Raw genomic sequence first — 20552 nt, 5'->3', positions numbered from 1 at the left:
ACTCTTTCCACTAAGGAGAAGACGGTCGCTGTGGGATCAGTTACACCATCGCCAAGGCTGGGGGAAATTGCTGGCCTTTTATTTTACCCCCATTTCCTGTGTTTGTCTTAGCAGGGGGAGCTGTGATGGCTGACACAGTGTCAGTATCTTCTGTGTGCTTTAGAGGGCCCCACCAGAGGAATTTATTACCCTCTGAGAGGGACAAGGTAGTGTTTAGCATGGACGTTGTAGCAGGAGTGATTCTCTCCCACTTGCAGTCTGCAGCACTGGACCCCAGGGCACACAGTTGTGTGGACACAGAAGATACAGATGGCATACTAACGAGTCACAGCGGCGGCATTGCTGGGTTTGGAAGGCCCCAGATGCGGATGAAGTGTAAGCGTGAATGACTTCATGCTGCTTGTGAGGTGGGCTTTGGAAATGGAATCAACATTCATATTCCCCCACGGATGCTTCAGGCCTTAAACGCGCCAGCCGTGTGGTTACTCCGTCCGGAAGACACTCTTCCATTGCTAGGGGAGAGTGCAAACACACAGCAAAGAGGCAGAAGGACAGCAGGAACCTGGGAATCTTGTCCACACGTGTTCTGCTCTTTGTTAGCTAAGTGGTGTGAAAGTTTTTCCAAATCAAAATAGAGGTGATTGTGTCAGTCCTAAACCAAGCCAGGAAGGCCACAGAGAAGGTGTTTTCTTATGCTAGTGTATGCCTGACTAGGAGAACTGTTGTTTAGAGAACGCTGCCAGAGTCTCAGCCTTGCGTAAAGGCTAGTGCAACGTGACCCAAGAACGAATTCTGCCAAAACAGCTGCCTAGAGATTGCCCGTCCAGCCTTGGGCTCAATGATCCTGGGAGCCAAGGATAATTGTCCCGGAATAACTGGTATAATGCCCGCTTTCTCCCTGTGGTTTTTGCCTTTAACACCTGGCTGAAGCCTTGATGAGTTCGCTCATGTGGGGTGTTCCCTGTCAAGTCCTTTTGGCTTGATAGGTTCTGTCTCAGTTTACCTTTTTTTTTTTTTGAGAGGTTTTTGCTATAGGGTGCATGCGCTCGCCAGACAGAGACAGAGAGACAGAAAGCAGGAAATCACCCCCCAGGGGGCATGGCCACGCCACAATCTCTTCTCCTCCATTCTCCTCTCGGGACCTTGGGCATGCACGCACACGCACCCGGCATGACTTTAAGCCACTGAGTCCGGGACTCGAACTGCAGTCGATTACATGGGAGTCCAGAGATACAGCCATTACGCTAACTGCTGGTCCCATGCACTACATGTTTCTTTAGGGCTACCTAGAGTAGGTAATACTGACTTTTCCCTCACTATAGTGAAATAAAATTCCCTTTCAAGTTACATCTATTCAGGCTAAAAAAATGGATGACTTTTTAAGAAGAAATAGTAAATGCATAACAGAGGTGGTTTTCAAGTATTAAAAATGAAGATGGTTTTCTTTATTTAAAGTTATTCTTTAAAAAATAATTTCTTATTTACATTTATTTGTTGTATAATTTTGTGGGATACAATATGGATCTTCTTTTTTCTTTCTGTTTTAAAGTTTGTGGGTTTTTTTTTTTTTCATAAGGTATGTGTGTTTGCTAGAGAGAGACAGAAAGAGGGGGATGGCCATCCTACAATCCCTAAGTCCAGTGCTTTAACCATCACCCCACCTGCTGGCCCCTAATCCGGATTTTCAAAGCATGCATGCAGTACACGGTAGTTAAATCAAGGATATTGCTGGGACCAGCAGTTAGTGTAATGGCTATGTTGCTGGACTCCCACGTAGTCGACCGTGGTTCACGTCCCGGACCTGGTGGCTTTTTTTTTTTTTTTTAGGTTAACACTGGAAGCCACATAAAGAGGTATAGCTGGTGGTCTTTTGTCAGCAATGCCCTGGATCTTCATCTGCAACCTGAACTTCAGTTTGGCCCCTTCCTTAATTATTTGTACAGCCCCTGGGAAACGTACTGAGCTAATGTTAGCACACAATATTATACAACACCTATAGAGGACAGTTTGACAATATGTGAAAAATTATAACAGCGTTTACACTTTGACACAGCAGGATATTTAGTTGCAGCATGGCTTTCAGTAGCAAAATATTGGATACACTCCAAGCATAGTAGCAGCGGGGAACTTCTCACATAAATGTGGGGTAGCTACATGGTCCAGCGCTATGCAGGACTAAGCACAGGAATGAGGAAGTGCTCTGGTATTCAGAAGGAGAGACCTTCAGACGTATTATTACATTCAAAAAGTGTGGTATAAAAGAATCTAAACAGTATGCTGTTTTTTTTTTATGTAAGAAAGAAGGGAAAATAGAAATAGATAATTACATTTGTTTATATCTGACGATAACAAAACAAAACAAAACAACCCTAGAAGTTTACTTTGAGAAGCCAGGGGTTCAGGGAAACTTGGATGCTCGTAATATAATAAGATGCATTCTGTTATAACATAAGTGGGGCCTAAGACAACTAAAGTGGCATATTATATGTAGCCTTAAGAATCCATCATAATGATTAAATATTAAGAAAATCCTCCTTTAACCTCTTTTTTTAAAAAAAGAATTATTATGTTTATTTTATTTATCATCATTGTTATTTTTTTAATTTGACCAGAGCAAGACAGACAGAGAGAGAGAAAGTGAGAAAGCAAGCTGCCGAGTCCGGGACTGGAACCGTGGTCAGCCATGTGGGAATCCCACACCTTTAACCACTATGCCACCTGCCGGCCCCAATCCTCCTTTAACTTCTATCTTTTACTTGGAGTGAGTCTTATAGAAACCTCCATCACCATAGATGAAGCCTTATGCTTAGGAAGTTTACAATGCTATTGCTGAATGTGTATGTGTGTGTGTGTATATAATATTATATAAATTATTATATTATTATATTAATATTATATATCTATATCTATCTATCTATCTATCTATCTATCTATCTATCTATCTATCTATCTATCTAATTTAAGGTTTTTGCCATAGGGTATAGGCGCTTGCTGGAGAAAGACAGAGAGGGAAAGTGAGAAATACCCCCAGGGGGAAGGCCACGCTGCAATCTCTTCTTCAGTCTCCTCTTGGGATTTTGGGTATTCACGCACACACACCTGGTGTGAGTTCCAAGCCATCACATCTAGGACTTGAGCTACAGTTGGCCATGTGGGAGTTCAGCATCTTTACTCCATCACCTGCTGGCCCCACTCTTACTGTCTTCACGGAAGCCTGGCTGTGGAGACAGGCAAAGATCCTACTGGCCCCCCTCATATGATTATTTGAGGACATTTTATTAGCTCAAGTCTTACAGAACCACATCTAGCTTCTCATCCAGGATGTAAGTGTCATTTCGCCCGCTTCCATTTGCGTCTGCAACGTTAATCATTGCTTATTTTTAAATCCCTTATAGAGAAGGAAACTGATCCTTTTGCCTTGTCCTGCATGTCAAGAAGGGAAACTGCCCCCCATTGTCCCCAATGCTGTTGTGACCCCTGTGACCTTGTCCCCTCAATAACTCACTTTTGTTTCCCCCGCTGTACAACTTTGTATCTTGTCCATACAGTGGAGGCAGTTATGGACTCTGGGACTCTCTGTCCTGGTATTGGCTTCACTGAATAAACTCCTTTCCTTATTCACCAACTTATACACACACATTTTATTTTGAAGAGGTCTTTCTTCTATTTGGCTCTAGGCTGAAATTTAACGTGTATAATATATTTTTTTTTTGAGAGATTTTCACTGTAGGGCGTGTGCGCTCGCCAGACAGAGAGAGACAGAGAGACAGAAAGTGAGAAATCACCCCCCAGGGGGGATGGTCACGCCGCAATCCCTTCTCCTCCATTCTCCTCTCGGGATCTTGGGCACGCACGCACACGTGCCTGGCGTGTTTTAAGCCACCGGGTCCGGGACACGAACCGCGGTCAACTACGTGGGAGTCCAGCGACATAGCCATTACGCTAACTGCTGGTTCCCACGTGTATAATATTTTGACAGTTGCTATAATCCCATAGAGTTCCATTTTAAAAAGCGCCCAGTCTAGAGACCAGCAGAAGTGTACTGATTACGTCACCGGACTCCCATGTAGTCAAACTGTGGTTCAAGTCCTGGACCCAGTGGTTTAAAACTCACACCGGGCAGGGGTGCATGTGTCCCCAAGATCCTGAGAGAAGATTGGAGAAGGAGGGATTGTGGCGTGGTCATCAATTTCTTGCTTTCTGTATCTCTATCTCTCCGGTGAGAGTGCTAAGTATCATTTGTAAATGTGGTTTGTAAATTAACTCTCCTCTCTGAAAGAAAAAAAAAAATAACGGTTTAAAAGAAAAAACTTTGACATTATTTTTCTTTAGATATATAATACATACACATTTAGTTTTACTTTATAACCCCAACGAGATTAATCTGTAATTAACCCATAAGATTTTGAAATGTTACTAAAAATTCCACTCCATTAATGTGTAGTACAAAACACATAATTTTTAGTGGGCTTTTTTTTTTTTTGGAGAGGTTTTTGCTATAGGGCGTGTGCGCTCGCCAGACAGACAGAGAGAGACATAGAGACAGAATGCAAGAAATCACCCCCCCAGGGTGATTCTCCTCCATTCTCCTCTCAGGATCTTGGGCACGCATGCACATGCGCCCGTGTGAGTTTTAAGCCACCGGATCCGGGATGCGAACTGTAGTCGACTACGTGGGAGTCCAGCAACACAGCCATTACGCTAACTGCTGGTTCCCTTTAGTGGGTATTTTCACTGACCCCTGATAACCTGACTTAAGCCATTGTCAACATAGTTCTGGGCTAGTTATTCACTATTTTTTTTAATACAGGAATTATGTTAAAATGCTTTTCTGCTAGATATAGATATATTACACGAACATTTATTTCTTAAGAATTATTTATTATTATTTTTTAAACTAGCTATAATCATCAGAGAAAGAGAGGGAAAATGAGAAAGTAAGCTGTCGGGTCTGGGACCTGAACCGTGGTTGGTCATGTGGGAGTCCAGTGTCCCAGCCACCTGCTGGCCCTATTTATTTATTGTTTAATGAAAGAGCATGCGAAAATAAGTGCATGTATAGGAGGGAGAGAGAGTGATAAGTTTTTTGTTTTGTTTTAAGGTTTTTGCCCTTGGGTGCATGTGAGAAATCATCCCCCCGGGGGAGGGGGCAATCATTTGTTCTGTTCTCCTCTCAGGATTTTAGGCATACACACACATGCACCTGGTGTGATTTTCAAGTCGCTGGATCTGGAACTTGAACTATTCGGCCGCGGGGGAATCCAGCCTTCCCTACCACAGTTCTTGCTGCCCTGGGATAAGTATTGTTGACAAGGTCTTACCACTGGCACCAGCCCTGAGCTAGGACCACGTGTGTATGCCAGAGCTAGGACCACGTGTGTATGCCCTGACCTGCTTAGGTTGGGCCAGGGCTGAACCCAATTGTCCCCTGCAGTCTCAGCTCTTTCGTAGTGTCACCCTTCCATTTGTGCCGCTGTGGCTGGGCCCAGAATATGCGATTGGTTTAAACTGGGGTGGATCACAGTGTCAAGACCCTGTTAAGGCTACTGTCTGTCTCTCTCCCTCTATCACTCTCTGTCTCTCTAGCTCAACATACATTAAAAAAATTAAAACTAAGGGATTTTTTTAAGATCACCGATAGTGATATCATTTATTGAATACTTTGATATTACCCCAAATATATACTTCTTTGTTTGTGCTCCATAACCTCAGATTACTTACATACTCACATACAGCGTGTGCTCACATACTCACAAAGCGTACTCACAAACAGGGTGCACTCACACACTCACAGTGCGTACTTACATACTCACAGCTCACACTCACACACTCACAGTGCCATGGCCAACCACATGGTTTGAATTCTAGCCCAGACAAATTGAGAAGCCCTTTAGGTGCATTGCTTGTATGCCCCGAATCCCAACAAGATGGAGAAATGGAAGAAAAGAGGTTGCAATGTGGACCATATCCCCCCACAACACCCAGGAGGTTGGGGAGGCGCTTTCTCCCTCCCCTTTTTATCTCTGATGAGCACACATGCCCTCTGGCAAAACACATATATGTAGTCCCCCCCCCCCAAGAAAGTGTGAGACAGACAGACAGACACATACACACACCCCCCACACTCACACCCCAACAGGGTCCTTATACAGCTGTCTGCTTCTGGTGTCAACTGGCCTACGTGGGAACCCAGAGGGGTCCCGTTGTGTTACAGCTGCACCGCTGCCTGGCCCCATCTTCTGATTTATGTAAACTGTCCGAGATGGTAAATAAACAACAAAAAGACATACAAATATAATGTAATTTACCCGTTATGTTCTATGTACTTAGTAATGTCTAGTTATATGCTGATGAAGTCGTCTCCACCCTGAGCTCTGTGTCTGATTTTGGTGAAATTCAAGCTAAGCATAAAAAAACCATGCACACAAAATCTGTTTATCTAAACTGTTTTCAGAAAACGATTGTGCTTATATGCCGGGAGTTACCGAGGGAAAACAAAGATAAAAATGGTTTTGTCTGCCAGTCCTCTGCCCTCAGTTATGTGTCCCAAGGCTTCACACATTTCTGTTTGGTAGCAGGATTGTCTCTGGTGCTTTTTATAAAAGTATCGATAGGGGATTGTTGGTCTCCAAGACGGGCAAGCACTCAGGTGTACAAATACCGTCTTCTCAGAACACAGCTGCAGATGAGCAACTGCTCTACACACGTGAGCCTCCAAATAGAAAAGTCTGGACTGCTCAAGGGACTTGTGGACATGTCCCCAACAGCCTGCAACAAGGCCAGCTTTATTTCCCAGTTAGAAAAAGTGCTGGCAAGATCTGCTTAGCCATAAAAAGAAACAAACTCTTGATATATGCGACAAGAAGGATGAGTCTTAAAAGAATTATGCTGAGTGAAAGAAGCCAGACAAAAAAAGATACGTTCTGGATGATTCTATTTGTATAAAATTCTAGGAAATGCAAACTCATGTGTTGGGAAGAAGACATCAGTGGTCGTCTAGCGTTCTGGAGGTTCAGGAGAAGAGGTTGGGAACATGGGCTGGTGGTAGCATCCCAAAGGGGCAGGAAAAAACCTTTAAGGGGGATAAATATGCTCATTATTTCGATTGTAATGACAGTTTTATGGATGTGTACATATGACAACATTTACATGTCGTACACTTTGTATGCATGCCACTTAGTATTTATCTATTATACCACACATATAAAAATTTTCCCACCTGATGTTTGATTCTTGAAACATTTTTTATTTTTTTTTTACAGACAGGGACTTAAATTTTAATTGTCAAGAACAGGGGTTCTTGGGGACCAGCAGTTAGCGTAATGGCTATGTCGCTGGACTCCCACGTAGTCGACCGTGGTTCGCATCCCGGACCCAGTGGCTTAAAACTCACACCGGGCACGTGTGTGTGTGTGTGCCCAAGATCCCGAGAGGAGAATGGAGGAGAAGGGATTGCTGCATGGCCATCCCCCCTGGGGGGTGATTTCTTGCTTTCTGTCTCTCTGTCTCTCTCTGTCTGTCTGGCGAACACACGCGCCCTATAGCAAAAAACTCTCCAAAAAAAGAAAAAACAAACAAACAAAAGAACAGGGGTTCTTGAGACTAGCAGTTGGCGTAATGGCTATGTCACTGGACTCCCATGTAGTCGACTGTGGTTCGAGTCCTGGACCTGGTGGCTTAAACTCACCCCGGGCACGTGTGCATGTGTGCCCAAGAGCCCGAGAGGAGAATGGAGGAGAACGGATTGTGGTGTGGCTATCCTTCCGGGGTGTGTGGGGAGTGATTTCTCGCTTTCTATCTCTCTGTCTCTTTCTGACGTGCGCACACCTCCTATAGCAAAAACTTCTCCCTACGCCAAAAAGAAAGAAAGAAAAAGAACAGGGGTTCTGGCGTTGGACAGACCTAGTTTCAGCCCAGTCATCTGCTTGTTGTATGACCTTGAGGCGAGACACCTGGCACCATAGGTTTTTGCCTTTCTGTAAAATGGGATGGTAGAGGCATTGTAAGTGCTCACTGGATAGAATTGTGTTGCCTTTTTTTTTTTTTATGTCACATTTTTATTTATGCAAGATTTAAAAGACAGATTGTCTTTGGCGAGAAAAATATAGCATTTAAATTCACAGGGGGGCATGTTACTATGGAGAATTGGATCCTTTAGTAAGGATGCAGTGGTGTCTACAAGAAGAGAAAGATCAAAAATTGAAGAGAAACGCAAGGAGAGAGACGCAGATTTGCTAAAGGCTCCCCTTTTTCTGCGTTCTTCACAGTGGGCCTTACGCTCCTAGGCGACCTACTTACCTTCTTTCTCTGGTTTTAGTGGCCTCTGCTTTTTGCAGGCTTTACTTTTGTTTTTTAAGAATTATCTATTTAGAGGACCTGCAGATGGCATAATGGAGTTGCTGGACTCCCAGGTAGTCGACTGCAGTTCTATTCCCAGACCTGGCAGCTTAAAACACATCTTTGGGGTGTGTGTGTGTGTGTGTGTGTGTGAAAAAAAAAAATCCCAAGGGGAGAATGGAGGAGAAGGGATTGCAGCATGGCCATTCCCCCTGGGGGGTGATTTCTTACTTTCTGTCTCTCAGGTGAGTGCACGTGCCTATAGCAAAAATCTCTCTCTCTCTAAAAAAAAGAATTAATTTTATCTTTTTATTTATTATTATTATTTTTAAAAATTCACTGCAGAGCATGTGGGCTCACCAAAGAGAGATAGAGAGAGAGAGGAAAAAAGTGAGAAAGCTAGCTGCCAGGTCCGGGTCTCAAACAGCCGTCAGCCACGTGGGAGTCCAGCGCCTTAACCACCACACCAACTTCTGACCCCAGGCTCTATTTGTTTTGAATTCATTAGTCTTTTCCTTGGTTAGGTAACATCATTGCTCAAAAGTGCCATATTTATATTTATTGAGAAATTTATTCTGGGATTTAGCACATACCCTTTTTGTTTATTTAGATGTAGGTATAGTATTATTTATGTAAAGGAAGAATGTTTGGGTTTTCAAATGTCTTACTTAAATTAGCTGATAATTTTATTGAACTTTTTATTAGCTATTATAAACTAATTTTAAAAATCATATATATGTAATGTAAGTAAAAGTTGATCGGTTATCCTAAATGGGTCATATTGTTGATATGCATGTTTGAAGAACAAAATAATAAAGATGTATTATTTCAAATTCTGAAGCGATGTCATTTTCACTTATAGAAACTTACAGAATTACCTTCTCTCCCATGCTCTTGGCCTAATTTTTTTTCTTGCCAGGTAGTTGCAGGGGTTTGACAGGTGATTGATTTGGTTTTGGAAGGTCCTGGAACTACATAAAGTGGTTTGCATATTGGTAAAGACATGCCCAGTTTTTCACAAGTTTTAAGATTTATTACTTCACCCTAATGTGTTGCAAATTAGTTTGTTTACTATTTATTTTACTCAGGTGTTAGTAATTGGTGTCATTAGCCAAAGGGCAAATTGGATTACAGGAAAGGGTGACTTCTAACACCCACCATTTGTTTTTTCTTTGGTGTCTCTGCAGGCCTGGAGATAAGATGGGTGGACTGCTATTTTCCTTTTACTCACCCTTCCTTTGAGATGGAGATCAACTTCCATGGAGACTGGCTTGAAGTCCTTGGTTGTGGGGTGATGGAACAACAACTGGTCAATTCAGGTAGAAAAGACCTCCATATTTTTTTTAATTAATTATTTTATTTTATTTATTCATTCATTTATTTTTTAATTTGACCAGAGAGAGACAGAGGGTGAGAGTGAGAGAGAGAAGAAGTGAGAAAGCAAGCCACCAGATTCAGGACTTGAACCCTGGTCGGCCATGTGGGAGTGTCCAGCACCTTAACTACCATGCCACCTGCTGGTCCCAAGACCCCCATATTTTATTTACAGGTTTTCTATCGGAACACTCCATTCTATAGCCTCATTTGCATACTGGTAGTTGCATACTCCTATAATGGCAGCCTCTCTGTTGTTTTTCCTGGACATCGTCCTCTAGACGATGAAACCAAACTCTGAAAGAACTAATTTTTCGCATTTCATTTTGAAAAGTCTTCTTGTCTCTGGAGATCTTCCTTGTCAGGATGCGCCCATTGGACTAGACTCCAGATTTTGGATCTGTTGATGGGTTGCTTTGCAGTTGCCCCAAAGATCTTCGATGCATGTCCGCGAGTGCAGCGTGTCTTCCAAACTTTTGAAGAACAAAGCCAATCCATGGTCTGGTTTTGTTCTTATGGTATTTATTATAATACCTCAAATTTAGCAGATATCTCTTAATTACACCAAGACACAACAGGAAAGCAAACTGAGAATGGTTAGCCACTTACCACTCTCAAGCATAGGCAGGAGGAAACCTGATTGAGGTAAAGTAGGAAAACAGGGTTGCTGATTATGTTGACCCATATCTGTAGATACTTGAGAGAAGTCTTCCCACTTCTTTTCTGCAGGACCATTGATTAATAAAAAGAATAATTACTTCTAAACATAACTAAAACTCTGTGAGTTTTTTTTTTTAAACACTATCTGAATCTAATTAAAAATATATTTTTTTGAGTGTAAATCCTCTAGAGAAAGGAGTCAGGATTAAGCATTTGAACTCACTGTGCAAGCAGAAAGCACTAAGGGAAGAGGAACCGGTAGGGATTATCCCAAGGATTCTAACATCCTACTGCCATAGAGGGACATTTGGTGTGTAGCCTTGGAGGGGAGCTATGGCTCAGAGTTGGTCACAGAGCCTCCTGTGGCAGAGTGGAGAAGAGACCTTTTCCCTGGTGACTAAGAAATTGGACAGACTGTAGGTAAGGACTTGGCCCTGGTCATGGGACCGGAATGAGAATGGGGTGAGACTGAAGAAGACCCAGGATGGAATGAAGTAGAAGAGCTTGTGTTACCGGAGCTGGGAGGCTGGTAGCCTGGGCCTCCATCCACAGGGGTCTAGGCTCAATAAGCTCGCAGATTTCTCTCCATTCTGCTAAAGGCAGCTAGGGAGAAAGGCCAGTGCAGTGCCAAATGTTTCATGGACAGTTTGCCAATATTTGAAGGGCTGTTCTGTACAAGAAGGAGCACACATGTCAAAATTAGGGCTTGTGAGTTAGAGTTATGAATCTGGGCTTGGTTGCTCCAAACCCTAGAGTTTTTGTCACATTTCTGTCCACAGACTGATGTGTGTCTTTATGTATTGCTTAACCCCTGTGGAGTTCGTTTTCCCTTAGCTAAGATGGGTACCATGAAACTATTCAAAGTTTTATTGTGAAGATTATTTAATAGCATATATTTAAAGTACTTAGCCAAGGGACTGACACATAGTAGACATTCCATAAAAATTAATTGCTGATGTTATTTTATTTTTTTGGAGAGATTTTTGCTGTATGGAACATGTGCTCACCAGGGAGACATAAAGTGAGAAATCACCCCTCCTGAGGAGGGGGTGGCCGTGCCACAGCCTCTTCTCCTCCATTCAGAAAAGAAACATAGGCTAAGAAGAATCAAGAAGATAAAGAAAATCAGGCTATTATGTCTACACTGTATGTATTTCCATAGATGCTGCAGAATATTGGGAGCAAATGGGCAAGAGTTAATCTCTCCTTGAGAGACTTCAAATGCTTCTGTGGTGTTTTTTGTTCTTTTTTTTTTGTTCTTTTTTTTTTTTTTTTTTGACAAAAGGTTTAAAAGAATCCTAGGCTTCCTTCCAGGAGTGCCTGGTGTCTGGGAGCCAGAGCTAAGAAAGCAAATCAGAGGACGATCAATTTACATATCAGTTGTCACTTGGAATTGGGCTCCCTTGTATTTTTTCCAGTATGCTCAATGGGTTTTTATGAGGTTTATCCACATAGTAATTGACTGAATATCGTTATCCGAAATAGATTTTCAAGTCATTATTGTGCATTAATGAGACTGCTGTTCTACAATTAGACCAACATGTCAGATACTCTTGAAGGGAATGGCAAAGTGGAAAAATAAAGATGTTAGACAGAAAATAAAAGACACCGGGGATGCACATAGGTTTTTGAATGATTCATAATCATGATACGTGTTTTGAGTTGTTGGGAAGTGGTTCACGGAAAATTTAAGTATCTTGAGAGAGAAAGAGAGAGACCAAAGAAATGCAAGAAGAGACAATTTTGTCCAGACTCCTGAGTAGATTTTGCTATTTGAACTGCAAGTTGTTAGGACAGAGTTCTGCTTTGTATTATTAGACTTGAATGTGTTTTGACATCTGTAGTTAAAATTTCTCAACTGCGTGCCTGGTAGTCACTAACCACAGTCATTATTTCCAAGTACAGCTAGTCTTCCGGTTTCTGAGTTCTAGTAGCTATGTGTACTTCATCTGTTAAGTGTTAAATGTTAGTCTAGGTATGTGTTGCCATTTTTTCTTTTATCCCACATTTTCTTCCCATTCTTTCCTGCCCTTCTCCTTTCCCATCTTCATTGCTCTCTTTTTAAAGTGAACTTCTGGGAACCAGCAGTTGGCATAATGGCTAGGTTGCTGGACTCCCATGTAGTTGACAGCGGTTTGAGTCCTGGGCCCAGTGTCTTAAACTCACGCAGGGCGTGTGTGTGTGTGTGTGCCCAAGATCCCAAGAGGAGAATGAAGAGAAGGGATTGTGGCATGGCCATCCACCCTGGGGGGTGATTTCTCGCTTGCTGTCTCTCTGTCTCTTTCTGGTGAGTGCACGTGCCCTATAGTAAAAACCTCTCCAAAAAAAAAAATAATAATAATAACGTGAACTTTTGAGAAACAATATAATTGATGGCTGTATATTCTTTTTTTCAAAGGCCTTCCTTTATAAAGGGTCAGATAAGTGCTGAGATAACCAGAAACCAAAGAAGCTGACAGCAGGCTTTACATGGCTGTTCCATTTAACCCAGACAACAACACTCTGAAGCAGATGCTGTAACTACCACCATTTACAGAGCCAGATCGAAAGGAAGCCAGTGTTAGTGAAACTTCCCAAGTCTTTCTGACAATTGTTAACTAATGTGCTATGCCACCTGAATAGTAAATTGCATGATTTTGAAGTGTCTAAAAATTCATTTCACATAAGTCGTTCTGCCTAACGTCAAGTGAAGAATAGAAGCAAAATGGGGACCAGCAGTTAGCGTAATGGCTGTGTCGCTGAACTCCCACGTAGTCGACTGCGGTTCGCGTCCCGGACCTGGTGGCTTAAACTCATGCCGGGCGCGTGTGCGTGCGTGCTCAAGATCCCAAGAGGAGAATGGAGGAGAAGGGATTGCGGCGTGGCCATCTCCCCTGGGGGGTGATTTCTCGCTTTCTATCTCTCTGTCTCTCTTTCTCTCTGTCTGGCGAGCGCACGCGCCCTATAGCAAAAACCTCTTAAAAAAAAAAGAATAGAAGCAAAACGAAATGAACAGCACTTTACTGGTTCTGTAGTTAGTTATCACTAAAGAAGGGACATGCCATCATGTCTGTTATCCCCTAGGATAGACTGCATTTAATTAAACATGAAATTGGGTTGCGGATTTGAATAGTCAGTGAAGCATTTTATTATACATTCGACTGTGGCATAGCTGAGAAGACTTCCAGAAGTTCATGGAAAATGTGTATTATGAAAAAATCATGCACAGATTTCAATTTTTTTTTTGCATCAAAATAAACTCATACTTTAATTCCATTTTTTTCATGTACCTTTTACAGTTCCCTCGTGTGTGTTTTCATGCATGGGAATGAGGCTCTGATAGCATTTTATAAGACTTTATTTCTTCTTCCCTAAATTGCAGGATCTTCACCGTTGCTTTCAGATTCTCTAGATCTAGGAATTATAGTAGAGGTGGCTGTTTCATGGTGATTTGATTAGTTTTTTTCCCTTGGAGAGGTGTTCTGAGGACAGTGCGGAGTCACGTCCCACACACTGCACGTTCATTTCCCGCAGGGCTGACTCAGGCTGCTCGTGTATTTTCATACAGTACATGGAGCACGAACATCCAGAACCATCACCAGGGTGACGACGGGCCGCGATCGTGCCAGGAAGGAACTTACCGCTTAGGGAGTCTCTGTGCAGTTTAGAAGATTGTACGTAGGTCGAGGGAGAAGAAACTCTACAGTGGAAAACAATTTCTTAGCAAAATCTCCTTCCTTGCCTCTCTGTTAAAATCTAAAAATTGATCCTTTTGGGAAGACCTTGTAAATATTTATAAAAACAATTCATAGTTTTAAACAGTCATTGTTTGTTCATTTGTTCATCAAGTATTTTTTTTTTTCTTTTTGAGAGGTTTTTGCTACAGGGCGCCTGTGCTTGCCAGAAAGACAGAGAGAAACCGAGAGACACAGAGAGAGAACTTACCCCCCCAGGGGGGATGGCCACACTGCAATCCCTTCTCCTCCATTCTCCTCTCGGGATCTTGGGCATGCACGCACACACACCCAGTATGAGTTTAAGCTACTGGGTCCGGGACTTGAACTGCGGTTGACTATATGGGAGTCCAGCGACATAGCCATTATGCTAACTGCTGGTCCCTGTCAAGTATTTCTTTTCTTTTTTTTTTTTTGGAGAGGTTTTTGCTATAGGGCGCGTGCGCTCGCCAGACAGACAGAGAGAGACATAGAGACAGAAAGCGAGAAATCACCCCCCAGGGTGGATGGTCACGCCGCAATCCCTTCTCCTCCATTCTCCTCTCGGGATCTTGGGCACGCACGCACACGTGCCCAGCGTGAGTTTTAAACCACCGGGTCTGGGACGCGAACCGCGGTCGACTACGTGGGAGTCCAGTGACATAGCCATTACGCTAACTGCTGGTTCCCACCTGTCAAGTATTTCTTGAAGTCCTTCTAAGGATATAAAAATGGGAATACGCATTGTCCCAGCTTTTGGGAAAATCCTAGTACCCAGACATAAAAGGACATGATGGGAAATAATGATTCATGATGGTAGTACAGTGGGCACAGTGAGGGCTGAGGGGTGGGATGAACGAAGATTGTGCTAAAGCCTTGTTCTAGTTCCATTCAGGATGGAATAGTAATGGTAGAAGTGTTTGAACTGTGTGTTCCAGAATGAGTCTGCATCCTCTTTGCAGGGAGGTGTACGCTTTGTCTTTGCTTAGTTGTCCAGCCGACATTCCTAATGCTTGTTTTCTAATATGAGTGGGGATCTGTTTCTGGTCTGTTCCTGTCTTTGGTGTTCACTGTTTGTGGCCTCCACATGCATGTACACCATTCAGTATTATTGATCTGAATTGCTGAACTTCTATGTGCTATGGACTAAGAGTATACCACAAATGATCTTATCAACTAATAGGCATGTCATTTGTATAGTTAACAAAGCACCGTGCTAAAAATAAACTACAAAAATGGATGAGATATGCCTTTTTTACCATGACAACCTACAGGAGTTTGTGCAATAGGGCAGATAAGATCATATCATGAGCATATGGTCATGTACAAAAGTGAGAACAAGTTTTATGAGATGAGTAGAGGGAACCATTCCATCAATTGGATCAATGGAACCTTCATAGAGGAGGCAGCCCTGAACAGTGATTCTCAGATGTGTCTACTCATCACTTGGACAGCTTATTTAAAATGTTTAAGTGTTTAAAAAACCATGGCCAGCCATGGTTTTATACTTCTCCCATCTCCTGCAGTTTGAAGAACATGCCAGACACAGGTACATGCATGCCCCAAATCCTAATGGGATGGAGAAATAGTGGAAAAACGGATTGCAGTGTAATTATGTTTCATCAGAGGGTGATCTCTCTCTCAATCTCTCTCTCTCTCTCTCTCTCTGGTGAATGGATGTGCTCTCTAGCAATTAAAAAAAAAAGTCTCCTCATAGAGTCTCAGGGTCTTGGGTGGGGACTAAGATGTACAATTAAACAAATACCCCAAATAGTTGTTGTAAATGACCCACATCCAAACATTATTTTTTCTTTTTCTTTTTTTTTTTTTAGAGATTTTTTTCCCTATAGGGTGCATGTGCTTGCCAGAGAGACCGAGAGTGAAAAATCAACCACTGGGGAGATGACCGTGCTGTAATCCCCTCTCTTCCATTCTCTTCTGGGGACCTTGGGCATATATGCACATACACCTGGAGTGAGTTTCAAATAGCCTGATCTGGGACTCAAACTGCAGCTGACCACATGGGAGTCCAGCACCTTAACCACAATGCAACTGCTGGTTCCTCAAACATTACTTTGAAAACCTTATCTTTGGGATCAGCAGATGGCGTAATGGTTATGTTGCTAGACTCCTACGTAGATGACAGAGGTTTGAGTCACAGACCTGGTGGCTTAAAACTCAGGCTGGGCATGTGTGTGTGCATGCCCCAAATCCCAAGAGGAGAATGGAGGAGGAAAAAAATATATATATATACATATATTTGTATACACACATACTTATGTATATATTTAGGTTTTTGCCATGGAGCATGTGTACTTGCCAGAGAGAGATAAAAAGAAAGTGAGAAATCCTTCCCAGGGGAGCATGGCCATGCCACAATCCCTTCTCACCCATTCTCCTCTTGGGATTTTGAGAATTCACACACACATGCCTGGCATGATCCTCAAGCCACCAGGTCTGGGACTTGGACTGCATTCAGCCATGTGAGAATCCAGTGCCTTAACCACAAAACCACCTGCTGGCCCCAACCTGCACATATATAAAATATACAATTTGATCAGGGTTTTTTTTTTTTTTTTTTTTTACAGAATTATTTATTTAATTTTACTTACCCCTATTACTAGTATTTAATTTGCTACAGGGCATGCATGCTCACCAGAGAGAGAGAAAGGGGAAGTGAAAAAGCTTACCACCAGGTCTGGGACTTGAACCATGTTGGCAATTTGGTAGTCCAACGCCTTAATCACCACACCACCTGCTGGCCCCCAATTCAATGTACGCATCCATGAAACCATCACTGTATACAAGATAATCAGTGTTTTATCACCAATTACTTCCTCGTACTGTTTTTGTAATCTTTCCCTTCATACTACCCCTGTCTTCAAGTGACTACTCATCTACTGTCATTACTGATTAGTTTGGATTTTCTAATATTGTTTATACATGAGTTCATACGGTATGTATTCTTTGTACCTGGCCTTTTTTATTTTGCATATGTGCCTTTGAGATTGATCTGTACTGTTGAATGTATTAACTCAATCTTTCTTGTTCTAAGTCGTGTTTTATTGAATCGACATATCCCACTTTGTTTATCCATTAATTTGTGGATGGACGTTTAGATTGTTTCCAGTTTTTGGCTATTAAATACAGAACTTCTATACATGTTTATGTAAAAAGAGTCTTTGTGTGGACATATTTTTCTATTTTTCTTGAGGAAAAGAACCTGTGAGTGGAATGTTCTATACTTGTCAATGACATCAAAATAATTGAAGAGTATAGTTCAGCTCTTCTGTGTCTGATTTTTTGTTATTGTTCTTAGTATTCTATCAGTTCCTCAAAAGAGAGTTAAAATTTTCTGATGGGTTTTCAGAAAAGTCATGATGCATTTTTGCATAGAAAAATGTAGAACAATCTATCATGGCTTTTCTGACAATTAAATACTATGGGGGCTGGCAGGCGACATGGTGGTTAAGGTGTTGTGCTCCCACATGGCCAACTGTGGTTTAAGTCCCAGACCTGGGTGCTTGCTTTCTTACTTTGTTTTTCTTTCTCTTTGTCTGTCTCTGACTCTCTCTGGTGTGTGCATGTGCCCTGTAGCAAATTAAAAAAATAATAATAATAAATAAAATTAAATAAATAATTCTTAGAAAACAATTTCTGATGTAATTACGAGCTTTTCTATTTTGCCCTTTTATTGTATCAATTTTTCTTTATATTCTTTGAGGCTATGTTATTAGGTGCATGCATTTTAATAGCTGAATTTCTCCATTTATCATTATCAAATATCCATTTTTTTATGGCTGATACTTCTTTTTCTTGAAGTTTTTTTTTAATATTAAATGATCTATTCCAGCCTTATCTTCCCCCTCCTCAGTTTTACATTGTGAGGGTTACATTTTTATGTGTACATACATTAACAATCTCACCATTGGGTGTTACACTTCGTTCTTTAGGCAATTATATGGATTTTTAAAAACATAAGAGAAAACGATATTCTTTTATATTTCTCTGGCTATTTACCATTTCTCTTTCTCTTCTTTCATTCCCAAAGTTCTATATTTCCTCTGACATTTTTTCTCTTCAGTATGAAAAACTTGCCCATAGCATTTCTTATGGACTGTGTCTGTCACTGATGAATTTCTTAGTGTTCCTTTGTCTAGGAGTGTCTTTTTTCCCCCTTATCGGAAGGATGATTTCAGTGAATATAGAATTCTAGATGTGTGGATATTTTTTCTCAGCAATGAAAAAAAATTGTTTATTATTATTGAATTTGTTATAGGACACATGCACTCAGCAGAGAGAGAAAGTGAGAAAGCAAGCCACCAGGTCTGGAACTCAGAAGGCACTTGGCCATGTGAGAATCCAGTGCCTTAACCACTACACCACCTCCAGGCCCCCTCAGCAATTTTAAACATGTCGTTCTATCATCCTCTGCCTCTATGGTTTTAAAGAGAAAACCATAATCATTTTAGTTATCATTTGAAATGTTGGTACTGTATCGTCTTGAGTTACTTTCAAGATTTTTTTTCTCTATCATTGGTTTCGTAGCAGTGTGATTTTGACATATCTAGGGATGATTTTCTTCAAGTTTATCTAACATTCCTATGAAATCTTTTGATTTTGTTCCAAGAGACCCCAAAATTCTGCTCGCTTTCTTCTATGTTTTTCTGTTTGTTTGTTTTTATTTTGATTATGTAACTTTTATGAATACATCTTTACTTTTATTGACTGTTTCTTTTTTTAAAAAATTTTTTATTTTATTTTATTTTTTTGGAGAGGTTTACGCTATAGGGCGCGTGCGCTCGCCAGACAGACAGAGAGAGACATAGAGCTAGAAAGTGAGAAATCACCCCCCAGAGGGGATGGTCACGCTGCAATCCCTTCTCCTCCATTCTCCTCTTGGGATCTTGGGCACACATGCACACGCGCCCGGCGTGAGTTTTAAGCCACCGGGTCCGGGACGCGAACCGCGGTCGACTACGTGGGAGTCCAGCAACATAGACATTACACTAACTGCTGGTTCTCTTGACTGTTTCTTCTGTTAACTTTATTCTTTCACCTTGGTCATCTGATGACTTTTTTTTTTTTTTTTAAATTTTTGCTGTAGGGTGCAAGCGCTTGCTGGAGAGAGAGAGAGAGAGACAGAGACAGAGAGAGAGAGAGAAAAAACATCCTCCACTGGGGAAGGCTACAATGCAATCCCTTCTCCTCTCTTTCCTCGCAGGATTTTGGGCATGTACTGCACACTCTAGTCATGATATTCAAGCCACAGAGTCTGAACTTGAAGTGGCCACGTTGACCATGTGGAGTCTAGCCAACTTAACCTCCATCCCTCCTGCTGGCCCCATTAAATATATATTTTTTTTATTTCAGTGCATTTTGTTTGTGTATCCTAAAATTTGTGTTTGGTCCTGTTTTATGGTTCCTAATTTTCTGCTGTGAATTCCTACATTTTCTTTTTTTTTTTTTTAAAGAATTATTTTATTTAACTTTATTTATTATTATTATAATTATTATTTTCCAGTTTGATCAGAGAGAGACAGACAGCTAGAAAGGCAGAAAGAAAGCAAGCCACCAGATCCGAGACTTGAACCGTGGCCGGCCATGTGGGAGTCCAGCGCCTTTAACCACCATGCCACTTGCTGGACCCTGAATTCCTACATTTTCATCTTTATCATGTATGTTTTTTTTTTTACCTCATAAGACAAAGTTACAATAGTTAAAGTATCTGAATGTTCCATATTTGGGTCATTGGAGATGGACTTTGTTGAAAATTAGTCACTTTTTTGGTTCTTTGTCAACTAATTTTGGATTATATGCTGGACAATGTGCATGGTGAATAGTGTATACTCTGGGTCTTGTTATAAGCATGTGCTGATAGATGATGTTTAAGGTAGATGATCAGCCCGCTGAGTTGCTGCCTGTGGACAGTTAGTCATATCTCAGTGTAGGTCTTTGCTATATGATTTATGTCCATCCTGCACATGTATACTGTAGGGTTTAGTCTGAAACTTGTGTGACTAGTTGAGATATCAGTTCAGTTCCCTTAGCTTTGCTGTGCTGGTTTGAGTCTAGGGTATGCTTCTGTTACTCAGGGGTTAGGCTAATACTTGTGCAGGTTTACACTTAGAATTAGGACAGTGTATTCTGGGCTCTCTCTGCCCCTGGGTTATTCTCTCAGACTCTCCAGCTAACAGAAGGCTTTGCCTTCCTATGCAAAGACAGATTTATCTTTGAATCTTAACTGCCCGTGATGTTATGACCCTCTACAACCATGGCCCAACTTCTGGGCAAAATCATGTAAGGAAAAAAAAAAAATTTACACTAAGAAATTCACCTTGTGTGTTATTTTTCCAGGTTTTGATTTACCTTTCTAATTTTTCTGTTTGTTTATTTTTTCAGAGACCACTGTTAATCGTTTTGCCCAGAGATTTTAGTTTAAATTAGAGGGAGAGAGGCTGTAGTGGTTTTATATCCCCCCACCCCCCC

General features: G+C 41.5%; 1 protein-coding gene across 1 annotated transcript in view; it reads left to right on the top strand.

Annotated features, from left to right (window-relative positions):
• The window catches only part of FARS2 (phenylalanyl-tRNA synthetase 2, mitochondrial), a 625214-nt gene that overhangs the window by 224346 nt on the left and 380316 nt on the right, over positions 1 to 20552 (top strand). The window contains exon 6 of the mRNA XM_006141240.3: positions 9525 to 9656. Within this exon, the coding sequence (XP_006141302.1) occupies positions 9525 to 9656 (132 nt within the window). The remainder of the gene's footprint in view (positions 1 to 9524; positions 9657 to 20552) is intronic.

Source organism: Tupaia chinensis, unplaced genomic scaffold, assembly GCF_000334495.1.
Source record: "Tupaia chinensis unplaced genomic scaffold, TupChi_1.0 Scaffold000048_1, whole genome shotgun sequence".
NCBI classification, from domain to species: Eukaryota; Metazoa; Chordata; class Mammalia; order Scandentia; family Tupaiidae; genus Tupaia; species Tupaia belangeri.
Note: the sequence above shows the minus strand (reverse complement) of the source record. Positions and strands in the feature narration are given on the sequence as shown.